The sequence below is a fragment of the Zingiber officinale genome, chromosome 5B, assembly GCF_018446385.1.
Source record: "Zingiber officinale cultivar Zhangliang chromosome 5B, Zo_v1.1, whole genome shotgun sequence".
Classification (NCBI taxonomy): Eukaryota; Viridiplantae; Streptophyta; class Magnoliopsida; order Zingiberales; family Zingiberaceae; genus Zingiber; species Zingiber officinale.
In genome coordinates, this window is record NC_055995.1 from 76,218,592 (window position 1) to 76,237,209 (window position 18,618).

Consider the following 18,618-nt stretch of genomic DNA (forward strand, 5'->3'; position numbering starts at 1 on the left):
AGTGAAACACTGGGTTATCTGATCGGTCTGGTGACCGATCAGTAACCAAACAGTATGCTACTGTATGTTATCTGATCGGTCTGCAGACCGATCAGAAAGCGAACAGAAGGCAAAGAGAAAAAGGAGGTCATCGGTCTGTGGACCGATCCACATGCACCCTGATCGATCCACAGACCGATCAGGAGACGATCAGAGAGTTGGGAGAAGAGTGTTGATCGGTCTGGGGACCGATCAGCATAGGTCCTGATCGGTTCCCAAGACCGATCAGGGAGGCCTCGGACCGATCAGGGTGGAGCCTGATCGGTCCAGATATATCCGTTGAGATTCAACGGGTATCTCCGTCTTCTTCGCTATCTGCTTTGCAGGTTCGCAGGTTGGCTCAGGATATCAGAGGTTATAAAAGGAGATCGAGGGCTTCCTCGCTTATTCTTGCTTCTACTTCCTCCTCGGAACTGAGCTCGCTGATTGTTCTTCTTCTTGTCCGAAGCTTCTGCTTCTTCTTCTTCTTCTTCACTACTGTCATTTGAGCTTTGCTGAGCTCGCTTTTGCTTGAAGCTTCGTGTGAGCTTCATCGGCTGGTTCCTGCTGTTGTAGGCGTCTTGTGAAGCTGCTGCTTCATCCAGTCGAAGAGAAGGCAAGTAAGCGAAGGTGTTTCATACATTTGTATTGTATTTTGCTTCTGGCTACTTTCTACTCCTGTATTGCTTTTGCAAAACATTGTGGCGAGGTTTCTCCACCCACAAGGAGTATTTATTAGCCGATTCTCCGGGGACTCATCCACCGACGGATTGATAGGCTTCGTCCACCTTACAGACACGCCGAGGAGTAGGAGTTTCATCTCCGAACCTCGTTACATCGACGAGTTGAGGTTTGCTATTCTCCGTTGTCGTTTCTATTGTTTATTTCCGCTGCGCTAACCTTGATTTGTAGAAAGAAACGAACGATTTGGGGTCGGCTATTCACACCCCCCCTCTCTAGCCGCGATTATCGATCCTAACAGAAACTTCCAGGGCATGATTGCACCAACAATAAGTTCACGATCTTTTCTATGCGCTTTTAATGTGGAACTTTGTTTACAACCATTGCAACCCAATAAAGTTTTGAGTATGCAGAACGCTCAAAAGGTGGAACTCGACTTTACCATTTGCCATAAATTTATCGTGGTGCATTTTAGTCCAATGATGCTCCTCGAGTTCTTTTCCATCTTTGCTTTTAGGTACTTCAAAACCAAATTTAATTGAGAGCATTATATCGAAATCAGTTTGAAAATATACCTCCATTTGTCACTTCCAAAAAGCGAACTCCCCCCTTGAACTTTGGCTGGTAGATACTAGATCCGACCATCATCTTATTGCTTTAGTTGGTAGTTAGACCTACTGAAGCGGTTTGACTCTAATACCAATTGTAGGATTGGGTGGACTGGCTAGAGGGGATTGAATAGCCTGCAATTAGAGTTAGAAAATTCTCTTGCTTTTGAACTAGCAAGACACACATATCAATTAGAAATAATTAACATAAAATGAAAGTAGGGGCTCGAATGTTTACTTAGTTATAACTAGGGCTGCAAACGAATCGAGTCGGCTCACGAGTTTTCGAGCCAGCTCAAAAAATATTCGGTTCGTATTAGAATTTATCGAATTCGAGTCGAACTCGAACATGTTCAAACTTTTTTTGAGACGAACTCGAGCCTAAATTATATTGTTTGAGCCGCTTGCTAGCCGTTCGTGATCCTTAATATTTATTAATATAAGTTGAATATATATTAAATAAATAAATTTTGAGCCTTTCAAACCTATTTTTGAGCAATAATTCGAATAGTTTGAGAACATGTTTGAATATTTCAAGCCAAACTTGAACTCGAACCCTAATTCGAACCGAACTCGAACCAAACATTTTGAATTTTTCGAGCTTCGAATCGAGCTCGAACTCAAATATACCTATTTCGAGCCAAATTCGAGCCTTAAAATTTTCTGCATATTAGGCTCGATTCGATTCGTTTACACCACTAGTTATAACTGTAGGTCCCTTGTGGACGGTAAGAGGGGGGAGAATTGCCCTACATACTAAAAATAACAAATACCTTTCTCAAATTATCGGGCTTTAAACAATTACACACTTAAAGAAATAATAATAGAATTAAGAGGAGTATGAGACAAACAATTTACTTGGTTGGCAATTAGAGGATTGCTACTCCAAGAAAAATAAGCTCACTATGAAGATTTCATTCTCGAACAAAATATCAGAGGCAGAGAAGATTCATACATGGAAATAAAAACTTGGAAGTGAAAAAAAGAAAGAGATTCGAAGTACAAAGTGTATTGTTAGAAATGGAGAAGTCCAGGGCTCTATTTATAACCCACTGATCAAAATTGACCATTTGTTGACGTGGTACAGTCTAAGCGCCCGAACCCTCTCAGGGCACCCCTAGCGTGACAAATCTTATCTTCTCGCAAACGGCTATGCAACGGACATGTGATAAAATTTTATCTGGCTCAAGGTGCCCGGACCCGCTCCGGGGGCTCAGACTGTTGTTGAGGTTGATCCGCAACATCGAGGAGTCGAGGCACCCTAGTTAACACCAAAGTGGTCCGGACGCCTAGACAAGAGTCAACTCTGAGTTGACTTTTGTTTGGGCTTTCGCTCTGGCTCCGCTCACTTGGGTGATTTTAGCCATCCGGAATTGGGCTTACTCAAACCCATCTTCCGACCTTCTTGAGCAATCTTTCGCTCCGGCTTCTCGTCCCTCGAAAATATCGCGTGATTCCTTCTTATTCGCTAGCGTACTCTTTCACAGTACCTCGTCCCTCAGACGCACCGAGCCCGTTGATACCTTCCTGTGTCATCATTCTCACTAGTTACGTCTTTCACTCAACTTCTTGTGCTCCTAAGTTTCTGCATACTTAGACACAAGGATCAAAATACAATAGGACCTAACTTAAGTTGGTTGATCATATCAAAATTATCACGAAGTATTTACAATAACCTGGGTAGTTATTAATCCACGGTTGTGTAAAGCGCATTATGAAAACTCCTTCTTCAATAAAGGTCGGAGGTGGAGAAACCCCTTATAGAGTTGAAAGTATAGAAGCTTAAAACTGAAACCAGAAATGAATACAAAGTGTGTTGTGGAAACACAGAGGATAAGACCTCTATTTATAACTCTATGGTCGAATATGACCGTTGTTGACGTGACATCTTCTGAGCGCCTAGATTTGATGAAACTCTATCTGCATCGGCAATGACTCTACCAACGGCTCTGCAGCACAATTCCGGGCTCCCGGAAGCGATCCAGGCGCCTAGACCTCAACCCGCTCTCATCCACTAGCAACGATCCTTGTTGACGTGGCCATCCTTTCTGGGTGCCTAGATTAGATTTGGGAGTCTACAATCGGGGCACCTGGAATGGTCAATAGAAGTTGACCATTCTCCAATCTAGTCGATTGGGTGATGCTCCAACTATCCAAAGTTAAGTTCGCCTGAACCCAACACAGGTCTTCTTCTCGAGCAGGTTTCCTTCCAAGCTTCTCATCCTTCGGGCGCTCCGTGCTCATCCTTCTCGCTCCACCAGTATACTTTTTCATAGCTCCTCGTTCCTTGGATGTATTGAACCTGTCGACTTGCTTCTGTGTCATCCTTCTCGCTCGCCGCATTTTCAGCTAGACTTCTTGTATTCCTAAGTCTATGCACACTCAGACATAAGGTATCAAATACACAGGGTCTTACTTAACTCGGTTAATCATATTAAAATAATCTCAGGGTACTTACATATATAATGACAAATCATGACACCACCAAGCATTGGTCGATCGCGACGAACTGAGTTCATACCTGAATGTTATCACAAGTAAACTGCCAAGCGAAATGCACGATGGAGAGGAAGAAACGAGGGAGAACAATAGTGGATGGAGTTTTCTTTCTCTTTTTGTCTCCCTTTTGCTCAAGATCACGACTTCCTTATAATGCAACGTCAACCCTAGGCTACATTACATTAGCAAATAATGGCCATTCAATGCGTGGGCCCAATGACAACTGTCGACCATCAATGGCCGATTGTTTTTGTCGAAGAAGTTACAAATTTTCCATTAACCACATGTTAATGCATCCATTATACTTTTGAGCAACAAGTAACAAAAGATTTAGGTGGCAAATATCAACTGATTCGACTTAGGCATACCTAGCCTCCATTCGGGTGTGCAGGTAGAGCTCGAACACGAAACACAATGTGTTAGTGTAATCTAGATTCTAGATTCTCACCCTCTTTTGTAGGCGACGCTGCATGCATCCACAACTTCCATTGTTACAACTTATTTTAAGCCAATCTTATTACCTCTCAACTGCCAATGTGGAAATAACGTCTCATTCATAATAAAGTCGAGTCATCTTCCATTCACCATTTTTTCATTTATATTTTTCAACATGTGTATGCATAATTTATGTTTCTTTTATATCGGAGGAAAAAGGATTTAGGGCGGAAATATATCATCGGTGGAAAAGAAAAAAAAATAACAGAAGATTGAGGAAAATAAAAAAGAAATGAAAGGAAGAAAATTTGAAAAAAAGGACCCAACCAACATTTAGGCTGCAACTCACAGTATGACCCGAGCTCATGGCTACCATTCACGGCTTAACCGCGAGCATGTGTCAATTGTGATTCACGGCTACACTAAAGCTTATGGCAACCTAACCACAAACATAGACTAATGGTTGTGAGTTCCCCATGTGATATAAATTTACCGTCCGACCAAGTCAAGTCAGTGCTAGAGAATGAGAATGAAAAAGTCAATCCATCTAAGTTGGAATGAATGAGAAAATGAATAAAGATCTAATAGATCTAGAAATGAATTTAGAATCCGTCTATAGATTACTTTTACATCAAGTAAACAAGGGAATTTATCTCTCTCGTATAGTTAATATGTTTTTCTCCTCTATTTTTTAGGATAAATAGAGTATTAGTCATTATCGTAAACTCTTACATTTGACTCTTCCCTAACTACTCGTGATAATTTGATTATTATATGATCAATAAAAGATAGGCACCACTAGCAAATAATTTATGAATAAAAATTAAAATAATAGGCAAAACTCAAAGAGGTGTCCCAAATAACAGAAATCATATGAACGTCCCGCCCCTTATAAAAATATAAAAAACAAATTAAATATGCATCTTTCCCGTAATTTTATCTTAAAAATATTCATCATCTATATCGTTATTGATTTTACAATGTGTTTAATGTGAATTTATACATTAAGATTTAGGATTTATATGGTACAAAAGTTATCGAATAATTATTATAATATGTATAATCTATTAAGTAGCTGTATAACATATTTAGAGTGAGTTTAAGATTTAAAATTTAGGATTCAGGATTGTAAAAACTACATAATAATTTCTTAAATTGTTTTAAAATGATTTTGATAAAGTTGATAAATAGTATTATGATATAATATTTATAGATCTAAATTCTAAATAATAAACTATAATTTTTATAGATTCATTACATTAACGATCTCTAGTATTAATCCCATGAATATAGAGGGAGGTACATGTAGGTATACAGGCGTTAGGCTCATGGTAGAATAAATTTAAAATCATCAATTCCTAAGAATTGACAACTGACCATTACGTCAGAAATCTCATATGCCCACTATCTATGCTACGTCCTGAAGACTATAAACTATAATATCACACTAAACATATTATAGCAACTACCCGATTATAATAGCTATTTAATAATTTTTACAAGTAGCAATTATTAGATAGATTCCGCAGGTTTAACAATTATTAAATAGTTTTTATAAAAAAGTAAATCCTAAATTTTAAATACTGGATGAGAGATATTTTCTAAGAGAGGAATGCTCATTTAATTAATTAATTAATTATTTTTTAAAAAAAAGTACGTCCATTGAAATTTGTAAAATTGATGACGTCCTTCATTTTTTTTTTCCTAAAATGATAAATAAATAAAATAAAATGGAGCGAGTGGATTTGCTTTAATTTTGCAATTTTATGCAAATAAACAAGTTGATTTGTTTGCTTGCAAAGTTTATTTCTCCAATATTTTTCCATCGATGATATAATTGACATTATAAGGAATAAAAATGTTATTATTATTATTAATATTTAAATATATTAAAATAAAATAGAGTCGTGAAAGCAACAACAACTAATCCAATTATTTTGTTTCAACCAACACGGGCCCTTCACAATTATATAATTCTAAAGGTTACATCATAATTCCTATAATTTTAATTTTGATGTGACAGTTGTTTGAAAATTATTCATGTCCTTATGGATAGTTAATCAAGCATAATTTATCAATAAAAAAATAAAAAAAATAAAAATCTTTTCCCCATATTTTTTTTTGAATTCTAATTAGTTGTTCATATTGGATACTCGAATCATCTTTGAGCACTCATTGAGAAATCCTATGTGGATGGATCCATAAATTAGAGTTGGATTAGGGTTTGAGTGTGAATAATAGTTTTTTTGGACTGAGTTAGAGTCCAAGACAGTCCTATTTAAAATCCGTCTCTATCTGATGAACTATTTAATGATTTGAAGTCAATCTCTAGTTCAAAATGAACCTTTCAATTTCTAGTTCAATAGTTCAATGATGTCTCTTGAATTCTCATTAATTGTCCATATTGGTTGCTAAAAATAATTTTCAAGTACTTATCATGGAGTGAACTCATTCAATGATTCAAAGTTAATCTTCACTTTGAAATAGACTTTCCGATTGTCGGTCATACAATACCTTGAGTCCCTTCACCCTTGCGTCAAGATCAAGGGATATATTCGGTGATTTGAAGCCAACCTCCAATTCAAAATAGACCTTTTGATGGCTATTTTGCCAATCCCTTCAGCCCTATCCTCCCTCTTGAATTTTAGTGATTCAAAACCTTGAAAGTGGACCGATAAATTGCTACACCGATGATGTCTTTAGTCCCCCTCTTGAAGTCCCATTGCATTACTTGTCCACAAAATCGTTTTTCAATGAATGAAAAATAACCTCCTATCATTTCAGAGCACAAGTTAAAATTGAAGTCATGTTAGATGGGAGAACAGTGATAAAAGAGTAGTCTCACCGTCCAATCTAACTACATGAATTATCAAAAAAAAAATTTTCATCCTCGCAACTAGGGATGATAATAGGATGGGACAGGGACAAATTTATCATTCCCATATCTGAATTATTTCTATAACATTGATAATACAGATCAAATTTATCATCATCATCATGATAAATTTGATATTCTAAAAATTTCTCATTATATCCTGAATCTATGAAGAAAATTATCATCCCTATTTTCAACCTAAGTAAAAGTATGTGTAGATGTGGATTGGATTGATTGGATTAGCAAACGAATCAACTAAATAAGGAAGAAAATTTAGTCGGAGTATTTTAAAAAATTTAAGATAAGAAGTTTTGTTAAGTAATTTTGGCAAAAATAAGGGGTCTGATTGTGTTCTTTAAAGTTTCTTTTTCACCCAAAATTTAGGAAATAAAAAGGGGTAGAGAAGACGAAGGGAGCTTGGTGAAGAAGGCGGATTGCTTGTTAGAATAAAGACGATGGTGGTTTAGTGCCTAAAATCGACCTCGTTTCCTCCTCGTCCACTCCTCATCCGCTCTCTTCGCCGGCGGTATCACACCGATCGTAAGCATGCCCATCTCTGTCTTCTCCTCTTCGAGATCTCCATCTGTTTCCGCCCTTTTTGCTGCAATTTTCTTTGGTCCCGGGCGTGCTGAATCCGAGTGTTTTCTTCTGTTTTTGATCCCAGGGGCCGATTCCGACGGAGAAGATGCGAGCTTGTGAGAAAACGCCGTATCTTTCCGGCTGAAATTTTTGTTCTGTGGCTAAATTTCCGGTACGAGTTCTTACTCCAGATGTCTCCCCGCCCCTCTCCCTTCCATTTTTACCCATCGTGAGATTCATTGGTTGATTTTTCGCCATCCAAAACTCCTTTTCCCCCCTCTTTTCTGATGTCTGAAGTATAAAAATTGGATCTTTAGTGGTTGGGGTGGGGTTCCTTTTTCTTTTTCAGTCCAGTGAATCATGTCCGGAAAGGGGAAATAGGGATCTGAAGCTGTTCTCGACTGGAATTAGGTTTTATCAGTTGGTCTGAGATTTGCAGATATGTTGGAAGACCTCCCTTGTTTGATCTCTAGGGTTTTTGAGAGCAGCTCTGACCAGGAATCCAATTGGCATTACTTGGCTTATCCATTCCATGATTCCTCAAACAGCAAGAAACGGCAAAAATTGGATGAGGAAATGGCGACGGAAGAGGAGGATCAAAGCAAAAGGAAGAAATTGTCGCACCAACTTGAGGCATACGACGACGACGATCCGAGCGCCTTCGACAGGCTCACCCGGGACTTGATCCTGAGCTGTTTGCTGCTCCTGTCGCGGTCGGACTACGGCGCGGTTGCATCCGTCAGCCGTGCCTTCCGCTCCATGATTCGGGATGCCTACGAGCACCGGCGCCGGCAGGGGATCGCCGAGCACTGGGTCTACTTCTCATGCACTGCCCTCCAGTGGCATGCGTTTGATCCCTACCGCCGGCGCTGGATAACGGTCCCTCCGATGCCGGCTAGCCCTACTGAAACCTTTGCCTTCTCCGACAAGGAGTCACTCGCCGTCGGCACTGATCTCCTCGTCTTCGGCCGCGAGATGACTTCTTATGTTGTTATGAGATACAGCATCTTGAGCAACTCCTGGTGTCCGGGAGTTGTGATGAACTCACCGAGATGTCTGTTTGGATCGGCTAGCCGTGGGGGGAAGGCCATTGTAGCCGGTGGCACCAATGGCCGCGAGATTCTGAATTCCGCAGAGCTCTATGATTCGGAGACGCAGACTTGGGAGTCCTTGCCGACCATGAATCGAGCGAGGAAGTTGTGTTCAGGGGTGTTCATGGATGAGAAATTCTATGTCATTGGTGGAATGGCCAACGAAAGGGAGGTGTTGACGTGCGGTGAAGAGTACGATATGAAACGAAGCTCTTGGCGGCTGATTCCAAACATGTCCGACGGTCTAATCGGCGAGAACGGTGCACCGCCCCTTGTGGCCGTGGTGAGCAATCAGCTCTACGCGGCTCGATACGCAGACAAGATGGTGGTGAAGTACAACAAGAGGAATAACGCATGGGAAACACTGGGGAAGCTGCCTGAGAGGTCTTACTCCATGAATGGCTGGGGCATCGCCTTCCGAGGATGCGGCCAGCGGTTGCTCGTCATCGGAGGGCACCGAGGGCTTCGCGGAGGGATGATCGAGCTGAATTCTTGGGTCCCAAACGGAGGGCCTCCCGAGTGGAACACCATTGCCGTCATGCAGTCCGGTGACTTTGTTTTCAACTGCGCTGTCATGGGCTGTTGATTTCTATTGATCATGGAAGGATGATGAATGCACACTGAAACTTCTCTTTCTCGAGCATCAATGTGATCATTTTCTGAAAGGAAAAAAATAAAATAAAAATCATTGCATCACTTTAACATTATTAGGATTCTTTGAAATCAGTTCACAGATTGGAATGAATGAATGACTGCCTTAGAACATTCATATAGTGAACCTGTGAAGCTACTTTTCTTCTGCTGTTATAATTCAAGTTAAAAAAAATGATAAATTCTACATAAGTTTTTCACTGATCATCAAGATAAATTAGAAAATATTTATGACGGATGATCAAGAAGTCCAATATCATCCTTTAGTTGTACGTTCCATTTGAAAAAAAAATTCTATAAATATATCATAATTAGAAATCAAATCACGGGTATTTAAATGATAACTTGAATGCAATGGAGTCGAGCATAAAATTAGCTGCTATTTTTTTTTTTAAAAGTCTTATTTAATTGCAGTCCATTTATTTGAAGTAGGGTAGAGGTGAAAAGTGTTTGGGTGTTGGGAGATAATGGATCTGCAACTGCAAGCATCATCTATGGTTTTAGAGCCAGGAAAGAGTCCATGGCCAAAGTACAGCATAGAAGCTGATGATGGACCATCAACAAGTACGAAGTAGTGCACTGAGATTGCAGAGCTCCAGTAAAGCTTGAGTCTCCAGATGCAGTGTTTTTTTAGTTGGCGTTAAATATGATTAGTTTTAGAGGTGATGGTAAATACTTATAGCAGATGGCCTATTAATTTAATATTCTTAGGTTAATTTCCCATTAAAAAAAATCATTCGTTAACAAACCAAAGCTGAGACTTATTTACACCTTTTCTCCAAATGCAGTAGTGCTTTCAAAACTGAACTCAATGGCTGGTTCAGTCAGATTAGATCGATAAAGGTTTTCGAATTATTTCTGTCCAGTTCTACTGAAAATGAAAAATGGGGAAAAAAAAATCATGATGTTTTAGCACAAAGAGGATTATCAGACATAAGAAACGAAAGCACAAGATTAATGGAGCAAAAAACAAAAAACAAAGAGAATATGAACCCTTTTAATTGTTTTCTTATTATTCCTTTGCCTTAAGAGGTTTTTGTTCATTCTTTTGCAAGTATGCATCTGAGAATATTCTTTTGCATATGTCAATGTGCGAATGAGCAGAGACTATTTCTTTGTGGCATCTATGAACATAGCTCGCATCCAATGCTCGACATCCTCGGTCTTTGATGGGGGTGGAGGGAGCGTAGGATGCTCGATAATATTCCACCCTTCAACAATGCTTTCCGACTTATTGATCATCACAGCTGTGAACATAAAACTCGAATCGGGATTTTGGAGGTTGTCATCATCGACGGTTGACTGATCAGCAAAGAAAAACAAACTGTTAGATGTCATATTTACTGCACGAGTAAAGCGCAGCGAGGTTAGAAGCAACTAGGGAATAGGGATCACCGTTATCGTCTGCTCACTCTCTGCCAGGGTATTTGAAGAACTGCCACTCGAGCTAACATTCCACACTGATCTCTTCAACTGCTGAGCCTGTTTTTCTGTGCTGCAATACCATAAAATTACATTAAAATTATACAAGAAAAGATATTACAAGAAATGATAATTTGCAAGAAGAAAATACCAACGAGTTGAATCCAAAACAACATCAAGGAATCAAACAACAAAAGAGCACTTTATCATGCAAATATATCAGTTTAGTATAGCCGAAATTTCTGTGTTTCTAGATACAGGTCAATAGAAACAGGGGTCAATGACCAACTCTTGATTTACTCATATTTGGCAAACTCAGACAATTTGTACGTTGGTTTAAACTGACAAAAGATCAGTGCAGTATTAGCCAAGAAATTGGGCAGGTCCAAGAATCCTATGAGCTATGCAAATTGCTGAAATTACCAAAAACAAAGGTTCAAAATCAGCATTAGTTTTATTTAAAGTTATGATACTCCAATCAATTCGAAATTTTTTTCTATGATCCAAGTTTGCATCACTAATCAGTTTAAGACTGCATGTCGGTATCGAATAACTTAGTTACAGCATATTCTCAAGGCAACAATAGCAAAGTTCGTCCAGTAAGTTCCATAAATAGGAGATAGTGAATATGTTTATATAACCAACTATCCATCGTCACAAAATAAAATAAAAAATTAAAAATCAGTGCAAAAAGCCACACCTTGAGCTTGCTGTCTTCAAAGAGTTTCTGATCGACTGTAATTCCTTTGAAGAAGATAGAATGAACAACAATTTACCAAAGGCTTCAAAAGTAGAAGCTTCTGAAGGTATATCTAGACCTAAGGAATTGCAGGAGTATGCTGTAATGCACGCCACACTTTTCTTGAGCAGCGAAATTCCTTTCTGCAGATCCGTGTGATTTTCAAGGGAATGTGGAGAGGCAAGGGAATAGTTGAAACTACTATTTCTGGAACTCTCTAAATGCGGTCTTCTTTCTGATTCTACTGAAGCGACACCAAAGTTCAAGGAGCTTCTATCAGACCAGGATTCTCCGCCTGAAGAGCAGAAATTCTGACGTGGTATGAAAAGAGGATATTCCTTGCTGCATATTAGAACTCTGTTGTGTTATATATTTTAATATGGAATTGAAAACTCCTTGAAATGTAGTACCTCTGTGAGGATGGGCGAGCATCCCAATACGAGTTTCGCTGCCATATCCGTGAACAGGAACCCTGTAAAAGGCATCTGAACTAATAAGTCTAATATTGGCTAAAGAAAGTGTTCTCGTTTACTTCTTTGGGCCAGCAGAAAAGAGAATACTAATATGCATCTGCAAATATGCTACAATATCCGAACTAACAAAAAATACGTGATGGAAATTGTTTCTTTGTTTTCTACAGAGGAAAGGATGGAAATGAGCCTAGGAAAGTGTTCATAAGAGTTATTTCCGGCGATTTCTGCTAGCTTGTTCACATATTGCTTCTCCCCAAATCAGGTCGAAGCAATTCTGTGCACAAAAATGACTCACCTTTTCTTAAAATACATTAACTTAATTAATTTGTTGATTTAAAACAAATTTTTATAAATTTAAACTTTCCCTTCCTCTTTCTTTCCTCACAAACTATGGAAATATTTCTTATCCATTTCTTCCAATTTTTTTTCCACTCCTTTATTTCCCTAGCTATTTTGCTCCCCCCTAGGAAATTGGCCCACTTACCTTAATAAAAATAAATGCCAAAATATTCTGAAGCAAGGTAATTAGTATTTCAGGTATAAATTTAACTTTGAAAAAGAAAATAAAAAATCATATACAAGTTATCCAATGTTAGCTAAAATTTCAAAAAAAAAAAAAAAGGTTAACCGGTTCCCAGATTTGAATCATGACACCAGAATAAAGTTAATTAGACCTCATTGTTGATCTATATAATTCCTATACCTTGGCCATACTTATTGGTAGTTAGAATAAAAAAAAAATGGCATACCGCAAAACCTGAATTATGAAGAACAGGAGCTGCCAAATTTGGAGCAATCAGATTCAACAATTGTACCATGTACCTGTTTGGAATGCAGACAATACCCAACAGTTATTACAGAAAAATAGTGAAAGTGCCAACTCAACAATGCTCATAAACCATTTACTGGGTGCCAGTATTTAAAGTTAGATAAATTAAGATCATTTCGAGCCTGCAAGAAGACTCTCATGCAGCAGTCGTGTGCCAAGATTTAATATGTACAAGGACTCTATGATAAAGCATTCTAGATATGATTTTTAAAAATCCAAGTAAACTTTATGACATAATTTTTCCCATGGTAGATAATCCTATAAAACAAGAATAAACAATGCAAATAAAACTAGAATTTATAGGCAAGTAGAAGTTACCCTAAAGAAGCAGCAAGCTCTTCAGGAGGAACAGAATGTGGATCCAGCCCTCTAGGTAAGCGTGCATTGCATATTTGGTTGGACATGTTATTTGATCTATCTTTTATTTTATCTGGGTTCACCTGAAAATTAAATAAAACATCATCAGGCATTTCTATAGTTTGGTATATCCTATTCGTCCTATAGCAACAAAAGAAGTGTGTCTTTATTTGCTCAAATCATTTAAACAGAAATAATCAGAAAGAAGATAGAGTCAGTTAATACACAGATAGAAACCATTTCTGAGGCAAAGCAGCAAAGATCACTTATTTGTGAACTAAAACACAGTATCTGGGATAAAATAGCAAATATTGGTTGTTATTGAGAAAAAATTGCTTGCTATTAAGAAAACATACATTCTGCAAAATCATCAAAGGAAAGTGAGCCAAATTATATACAATATTTTCATCCAATCAAATAAATCACTTTACAACTAACAAAAATGTCATCTAGTATCTGATATGGATATGCAGCTTTATTTCCATCCAAACCTATGTAAATGATCACTTGGAATCACAAGAACAAATCTTGAGTGTTGACTTACTATCCACCATATTTTATGGATCAAAGATATTGGGTTGTCGTTAGGAAGCAACACACACACACACACAAAATGTCAATGCAGCAGAGACTAGGGATAAGAGAATGCTAAGATGAACAAGTGTAGCTACTAGAAAAATAAAATGGAAAATATTATTCAACAACAATAACAACATTCCATTATGTAAACAAGCCAGAGGGAACTTACCCTACACATTGGAAAGAGCTTACAGATATTTTCTATTACCACTGCCTGACGACGGATACATTCAGGAGTGATGCCCGTCTGTAAAAAAAAAAAAAAAAACACAGCGCTTTCATGTCAGCTAGACCAAACTAGGCAAGAAAAAGAATAAAACATAGAAAAAACTAAAACAACAACATTCAAACCTTATTTCACTAGATGAGCTCAGTTATATGTATCCTTCTATGCTTTTGGGCTCTATCATACTATATAATCATTTATATTTAAATAAATTTTATCTTATTTCATTATTGTTAACCAAGTTTTCTTTGGTCTTCCTCTTCCTCATTTAATAAGTGTATTTGTCATAGTTTCACATCATCTAACTGAAGCATTTATTGGACATCTAAATATATATTTGTGCTATCTTAAACATGTTTCTAAGAGTTTTAGCTCAATAGATGTAACTTGACTTTCTCTAATATTTTCATTTCTTATTTTGTTCATACTCGTATGTCCGCATATCCACCTTAACATTCTCATCTCCATGACTCTCATCTTCTACTTGTGTGCACGAGTCATACCCCAACATTTAGCTCCATGTAATATAATAGGTCTAACCGCCTTATTGCAGAACTTTCTTTTAAGTTTCAGAAGTACTTTACGATCACAAAGAACATCTTACATTCTTCTCCATTTTAACTATCCTGCTTGTATTCTATATAAGACATCTCTCAACCATTTCATCCTTCTGCAAAAATGATCTTAAATATTTAAAACTTCTCGATTACTGACAATTTGCCATCTCCTATTTTAACAATTATCTTTTTACATCTAATATTGTTAAATTTAAATTTTATATATTCTATCTTTACTCTACTTAAGTCTAAAAGAAAGTAATAAAACAACAAAATAGAAAAGACTTAATGCATTTAGTTTAGAAGGTTATATAGTATGCTTATATATTTTAATCCCTTGCCATAACTCAAGAAACCAGTAATATAAATGCAAAAGTTGATTAAATGTTATGATACTTACATCAACCAGCCGCTGATTGGACATAAGATCACTACTGAGTTTATCTAATACTTCTGTTTGCTTGTTTTTCATCTAAAACATGAATAATTAACAACAGTTCAGACATATTAGAAGCATACAATTGAAGAAAGGACGAATAAGTGTAGGAAGAGTATAAAAGTAAAATTATCTCACTGTAGAAAATGCTAATTCCAATGAACCGTATTTCAACTTCAGATCATTTGATTCTTTGGAAACCTTAGCCTTATCTGCAAGAGCAATAGAAGTTTCAAGAAAATCGGACCGCAACATAATGAAGCATCCTTGCTGCAAGAAGGGATGCTTTAACTTGCATTACCTACAAAGAAACAAACCTTCAGCAAGTTTCTTCTTCAAGTAGGTTAGCCGTTCCTTCAATTTCTTGAGTTCCACATTTTGCACCGCTCTCCAGTTAATCTGTTGATCTGCTTTCCTCTAAAACACAAACAGCAAAACATTTAACGAAAATAAACTTAAATTTCACCTAAAAGAAAGAGCATAAAAGATAAGTTTATGCTCTGTCGAAGAAAAATCCAATAGTAAAGACAATTGAGCGAAATAAAGTTTTTTTTTTCAAACGAGATGAAAATACAGTGGTACCATTCGGGAAAATTTGAAATTGAAAGTCACTAGTGTAGTACAATACAAAGTCAAAACGCCACAGACAACAGGTTTGAAGGCTAACCTTCTTGGCGAGCAAATCGTCCAGCTTGGAATAGTGAGATTTACAGACGGTATTCAGAGATTTCAACAGAGCGCTGTACTCGTTTAACCTGAAATTTCCGAAATTATATCACTACATACCGACAATTGCCCATATCCAGCTCCATATCAAAGATGATCAAAAGAAATCACTAGCCTGTGGTTAACGCAGGGAGCACAAATTGATGCAAGATTTGAACCCTCGCAGATGGCGCAGCAACTGCTGCTGGGCTTCCTCGCCATCAACTGACACCGGATTCGACCACGATCCAGCGACTGATCGCCAACAACAGAATGGAGACTTCGATTTTGTTTCTGGAAACTCGATCTGAAGCTAGGTTTTCGTCACGTTTTGGAATATTGGGGCTTTGAAGAGAGCAGACCGTGGCAAATTCGTCGCGGGTTTCATAGGCACTGATAAAACTTTGAGGAGCAGAATGAAATATCGTCAAATTCTTGGGGAAGATTAAAACTGCGCCCTGTAACATAAGAGAGAAGAGAGGTACTTTATTTATATTTCATAAGTTGTTTAGGGTAATATATAACCTTCCAAATTTTGGAAAGATAAAAAAGAAAATAAGTAAACTAGGAGGAGCAAAATGCCATTTTCTCTTATTAGTTGGGCTCCAATGGATTTCAGCCCAACGGACATTTGGCCCAGTAGTTTTCATTGGCATTCGAATCAATGCTTCGCCTTATATATAGAGTTGGCCGAGAGCCATCTCATTTCTTGGGTTAGGGTTTCACGATTCCGGACCATCTGCTGCGAGGATGGCGGCGGCGGCGGCGGAGTCAGTCCAGTGCTTCGGAAGGAAGAAAACAGCTGTGGCAGTGGCGCACTGCAAGCGCGGCCGTGGCCTTATCAAGGTTAACGGCGTTCCCATCGAGCTGGTGAAGCCGGAGATCCTCCGTCTCAAGGCCTTCGAGCCGATCCTCCTCCTCGGGCGGCAACGATTCGCGGGCGTCGATCTCCGCATCCGCGTCAAGGGAGGCGGCAAGACCTCCCAGATCTACGCCATCCGCCAGAGCATCGCTAAAGCCCTTGTCGCCTACAACCAGAAGTACGTCGACGAGCAGTCCAAGCAGGAGATCAAGGACATCCTCGTCCGCTACGACAGGACGCTGCTCGTCGCCGACCCACGCCGGTGCGAGCCCAAGAAGTTCGGAGGTCGGGGTGCTCGCGCTCGGTTCCAGAAGTCGTACCGTTAGATGGACACGGTCTGCTATTTCGCGCTTTTCCTATTTTGCATGCTTTCCCTTTGTTGTCCGATGCGATGGATTTGCTCTCGAAGCGTAATTACTCTCGATTTCGAACCGGATGATTACTAAAAGTTGCTATTTTTAAGATCACTCAGTGATTATTTTTATCTGCTCCTCGATTCTGAATTGTGAGTTCTAGTTATTTCTCTGTGTTCATAATTGACCTGTATTCCACCCGAGAATTAAATTGAAAAGGAGTAGGATAGTTGATTCTTGTAATAGAATAGAATAGGAATTAAGTCGAAATTTGTATTTTGTAATCAAATTTATAATTAATCGATAATTCATGGAAGCATTGCTAGGGAACAATTTGGTGGAAATATTGTTAGGTAACAATTTTGTTTTCTTACTTAATAATTCATGGAAGTATTTTTAGGTAACAATTTTGTTTTCTTAGTGATCCGTAGAGCGTTTGTCTCTTGTTTTCTTTGTCAAATAAATAAGGGAGACAAATATTTTATTATTGTTAAAATAAACAAAATAGGGTACCCTTTTTAAAATCAAAAGGGCAAATTAAAAGAAACATCAAATGGATACCCTTTTAAAAAAAAAATTCAAAAAGTTGTCTCATTAGATGTTTTATTTTTAAAATATTCATTATTAGCATTTGCCAATAATTGTCACAATATATAAGATGTTTTTTTTTATTTATAGAATTATTGTGGTTAGCAGTAATTGTTACAACAACTATAGAAGCTATTCGAGTAGCTACCCATTAATTTTTATAATTATTTTAAAATGATTTTAATGAAAAATTGATAAAAAGGATTTTGATATAATAGAGTATAGAATTTTAGATATTAGTTTTAGTATTTATTATAGTAAAAAGTAATACATTCATTCTAAGTGTTCTTCAGAGTTTGTCCCTTTAAAGGGAGATAAATTTTAGGGTGAGTTTATTACCAACTTGGTTAGAAGGTGGAAGAAATAGATAGCTCTATTATAACAAATATGATATCCTTTAGTCAATTAGGCATCTTATTAGGATAAAGTTCTTAGAATATTTTTGGGGGAAGTTTTTTTGGATTTATTGTAACAAAGGTGATTAGATTTATTGTAGTAATTACTCAGATGTCTCTTGTGATTTGTTTCTAAGTTAGTTTATAGTCGATTATCAAGTGATTAGGAATCAGAGTGGCTGATCGTCGCAAGTGACTAACAGGTAAGAGGAGTTTTTATTAGATATATGATTTAACTTTAAGTGCGTATTTGGTTGGGGGTTATTACTTATAATCTTAGTAGATTATCAACGACAATTTTATTTAGTTTAAGTAATCAGTGATTTTCTGATAATGTAATGTTTTCACCACGTCAGAGAATATAATTTAGAATCAGAAAACTTTGGAAATATTAAGTTTTTCATAATTATGGGATTATCAATATTTTTTTTCCCCCAAAATTATCTTTCGAGATGAGCAGGAGCCAATTATGAGGGGCGTTGATTGTGATGTCATTGTTGTTGGCCTCTGCCTTCTCCCCTCCGAGCTCCTCCACAAGATCTTTTGCTTGGCCCTCCCAAAGCTTCTTCATGTACCAAGGCACTCTCTCTTGTGTCCGCTCATGACTTTCGCTGCCTCTATGAGGGGCGCTTCGATTACAAGAGGCCCTCTAGGGATTCC

At 37.8% G+C, this 18,618-nt stretch overlaps 3 protein-coding genes across 5 annotated transcripts; 2 read left to right on the forward strand and 1 right to left on the reverse strand.

Moving 5' to 3' along the window:
• The first annotated feature begins 7,498 nt into the window (after positions 1–7,498).
• On the forward strand, positions 7,499–9,493 carry LOC121984570 (F-box/kelch-repeat protein SKIP11-like). 2 transcript variants are annotated; one of them, XM_042537563.1, is made up of 3 exons: positions 7,499–7,656; positions 7,781–7,867; positions 8,045–9,493. In XM_042537563.1, exon 3 carries the CDS (start codon positions 8,137–8,139, stop codon positions 9,370–9,372), a length of 1,236 nt encoding a protein of 411 aa, XP_042393497.1. In that variant the 5' UTR covers positions 7,499–7,656; positions 7,781–7,867; positions 8,045–8,136; the 3' UTR covers positions 9,373–9,493. The 2 variants fall into 2 exon arrangements, with proteins under 2 accessions (XP_042393497.1, XP_042393496.1); XM_042537562.1 differs by having other exon boundaries at positions 7,781–9,493.
• Positions 9,494–10,420: 927 nt separating this feature from the next.
• Positions 10,421–16,145, reverse strand: LOC121984569. Of its 2 annotated transcripts, none has more exons than XM_042537561.1 (12): positions 15,897–16,144; positions 15,723–15,810; positions 15,373–15,472; positions 15,194–15,267; positions 15,020–15,091; positions 14,006–14,083; positions 13,219–13,340; positions 12,821–12,893; positions 12,009–12,070; positions 11,560–11,940; positions 10,833–10,932; positions 10,421–10,739 (listed from the first exon to the last, which is right to left on the reverse strand). In XM_042537561.1, exons 1-12 carry the CDS (start codon positions 15,980–15,982, stop codon positions 10,545–10,547), a joined length of 1,431 nt encoding a protein of 476 aa, XP_042393495.1. In that variant the 5' UTR covers positions 15,983–16,144; the 3' UTR covers positions 10,421–10,544. The 2 variants fall into 2 exon arrangements, 1 of the variants encoding a protein (XP_042393495.1); XR_006112948.1 differs by having other exon boundaries at positions 10,597–10,739; positions 10,833–10,927; positions 15,897–16,145.
• A 301-nt stretch (positions 16,146–16,446) lies between these two features.
• LOC121984572 (40S ribosomal protein S16-like) lies at positions 16,447–17,106 on the forward strand. Its single transcript, XM_042537564.1, has one exon. It carries the CDS (start codon positions 16,511–16,513, stop codon positions 16,946–16,948), a length of 438 nt encoding a protein of 145 aa, XP_042393498.1. The 5' UTR covers positions 16,447–16,510; the 3' UTR covers positions 16,949–17,106.
• Positions 17,107–18,618: the final 1,512 nt, after the last annotated feature.

Coding starts and splice junctions, on each gene's coding strand:
- LOC121984570 (XM_042537562.1), top strand. CDS start 8,137: ATGTTGGAAGACCTCCCTTGTTTGATCTCTAGGGTTTTTGAGAGCAGC.
- LOC121984572 (XM_042537564.1), top strand. CDS start 16,511: ATGGCGGCGGCGGCGGCGGAGTCAGTCCAGTGCTTCGGAAGGAAGAAA.
- LOC121984569 (XM_042537561.1), bottom strand. CDS start 15,982: ATGGCGAGGAAGCCCAGCAGCAGTTGCTGCGCCATCTGCGAGGGTTCA. Junction 15,268..15,372: donor GAAGAAGAAACTTGCTGAAG/GTTTGTTTCTTT, acceptor TTGCTCTTGCAG/ATAAGGCTAAGGTTTCCAAA. Junction 12,894..13,218: donor GAGCTTGCTGCTTCTTTAGG/GTAACTTCTACT, acceptor CATTCCAAACAG/GTACATGGTACAATTGTTGA.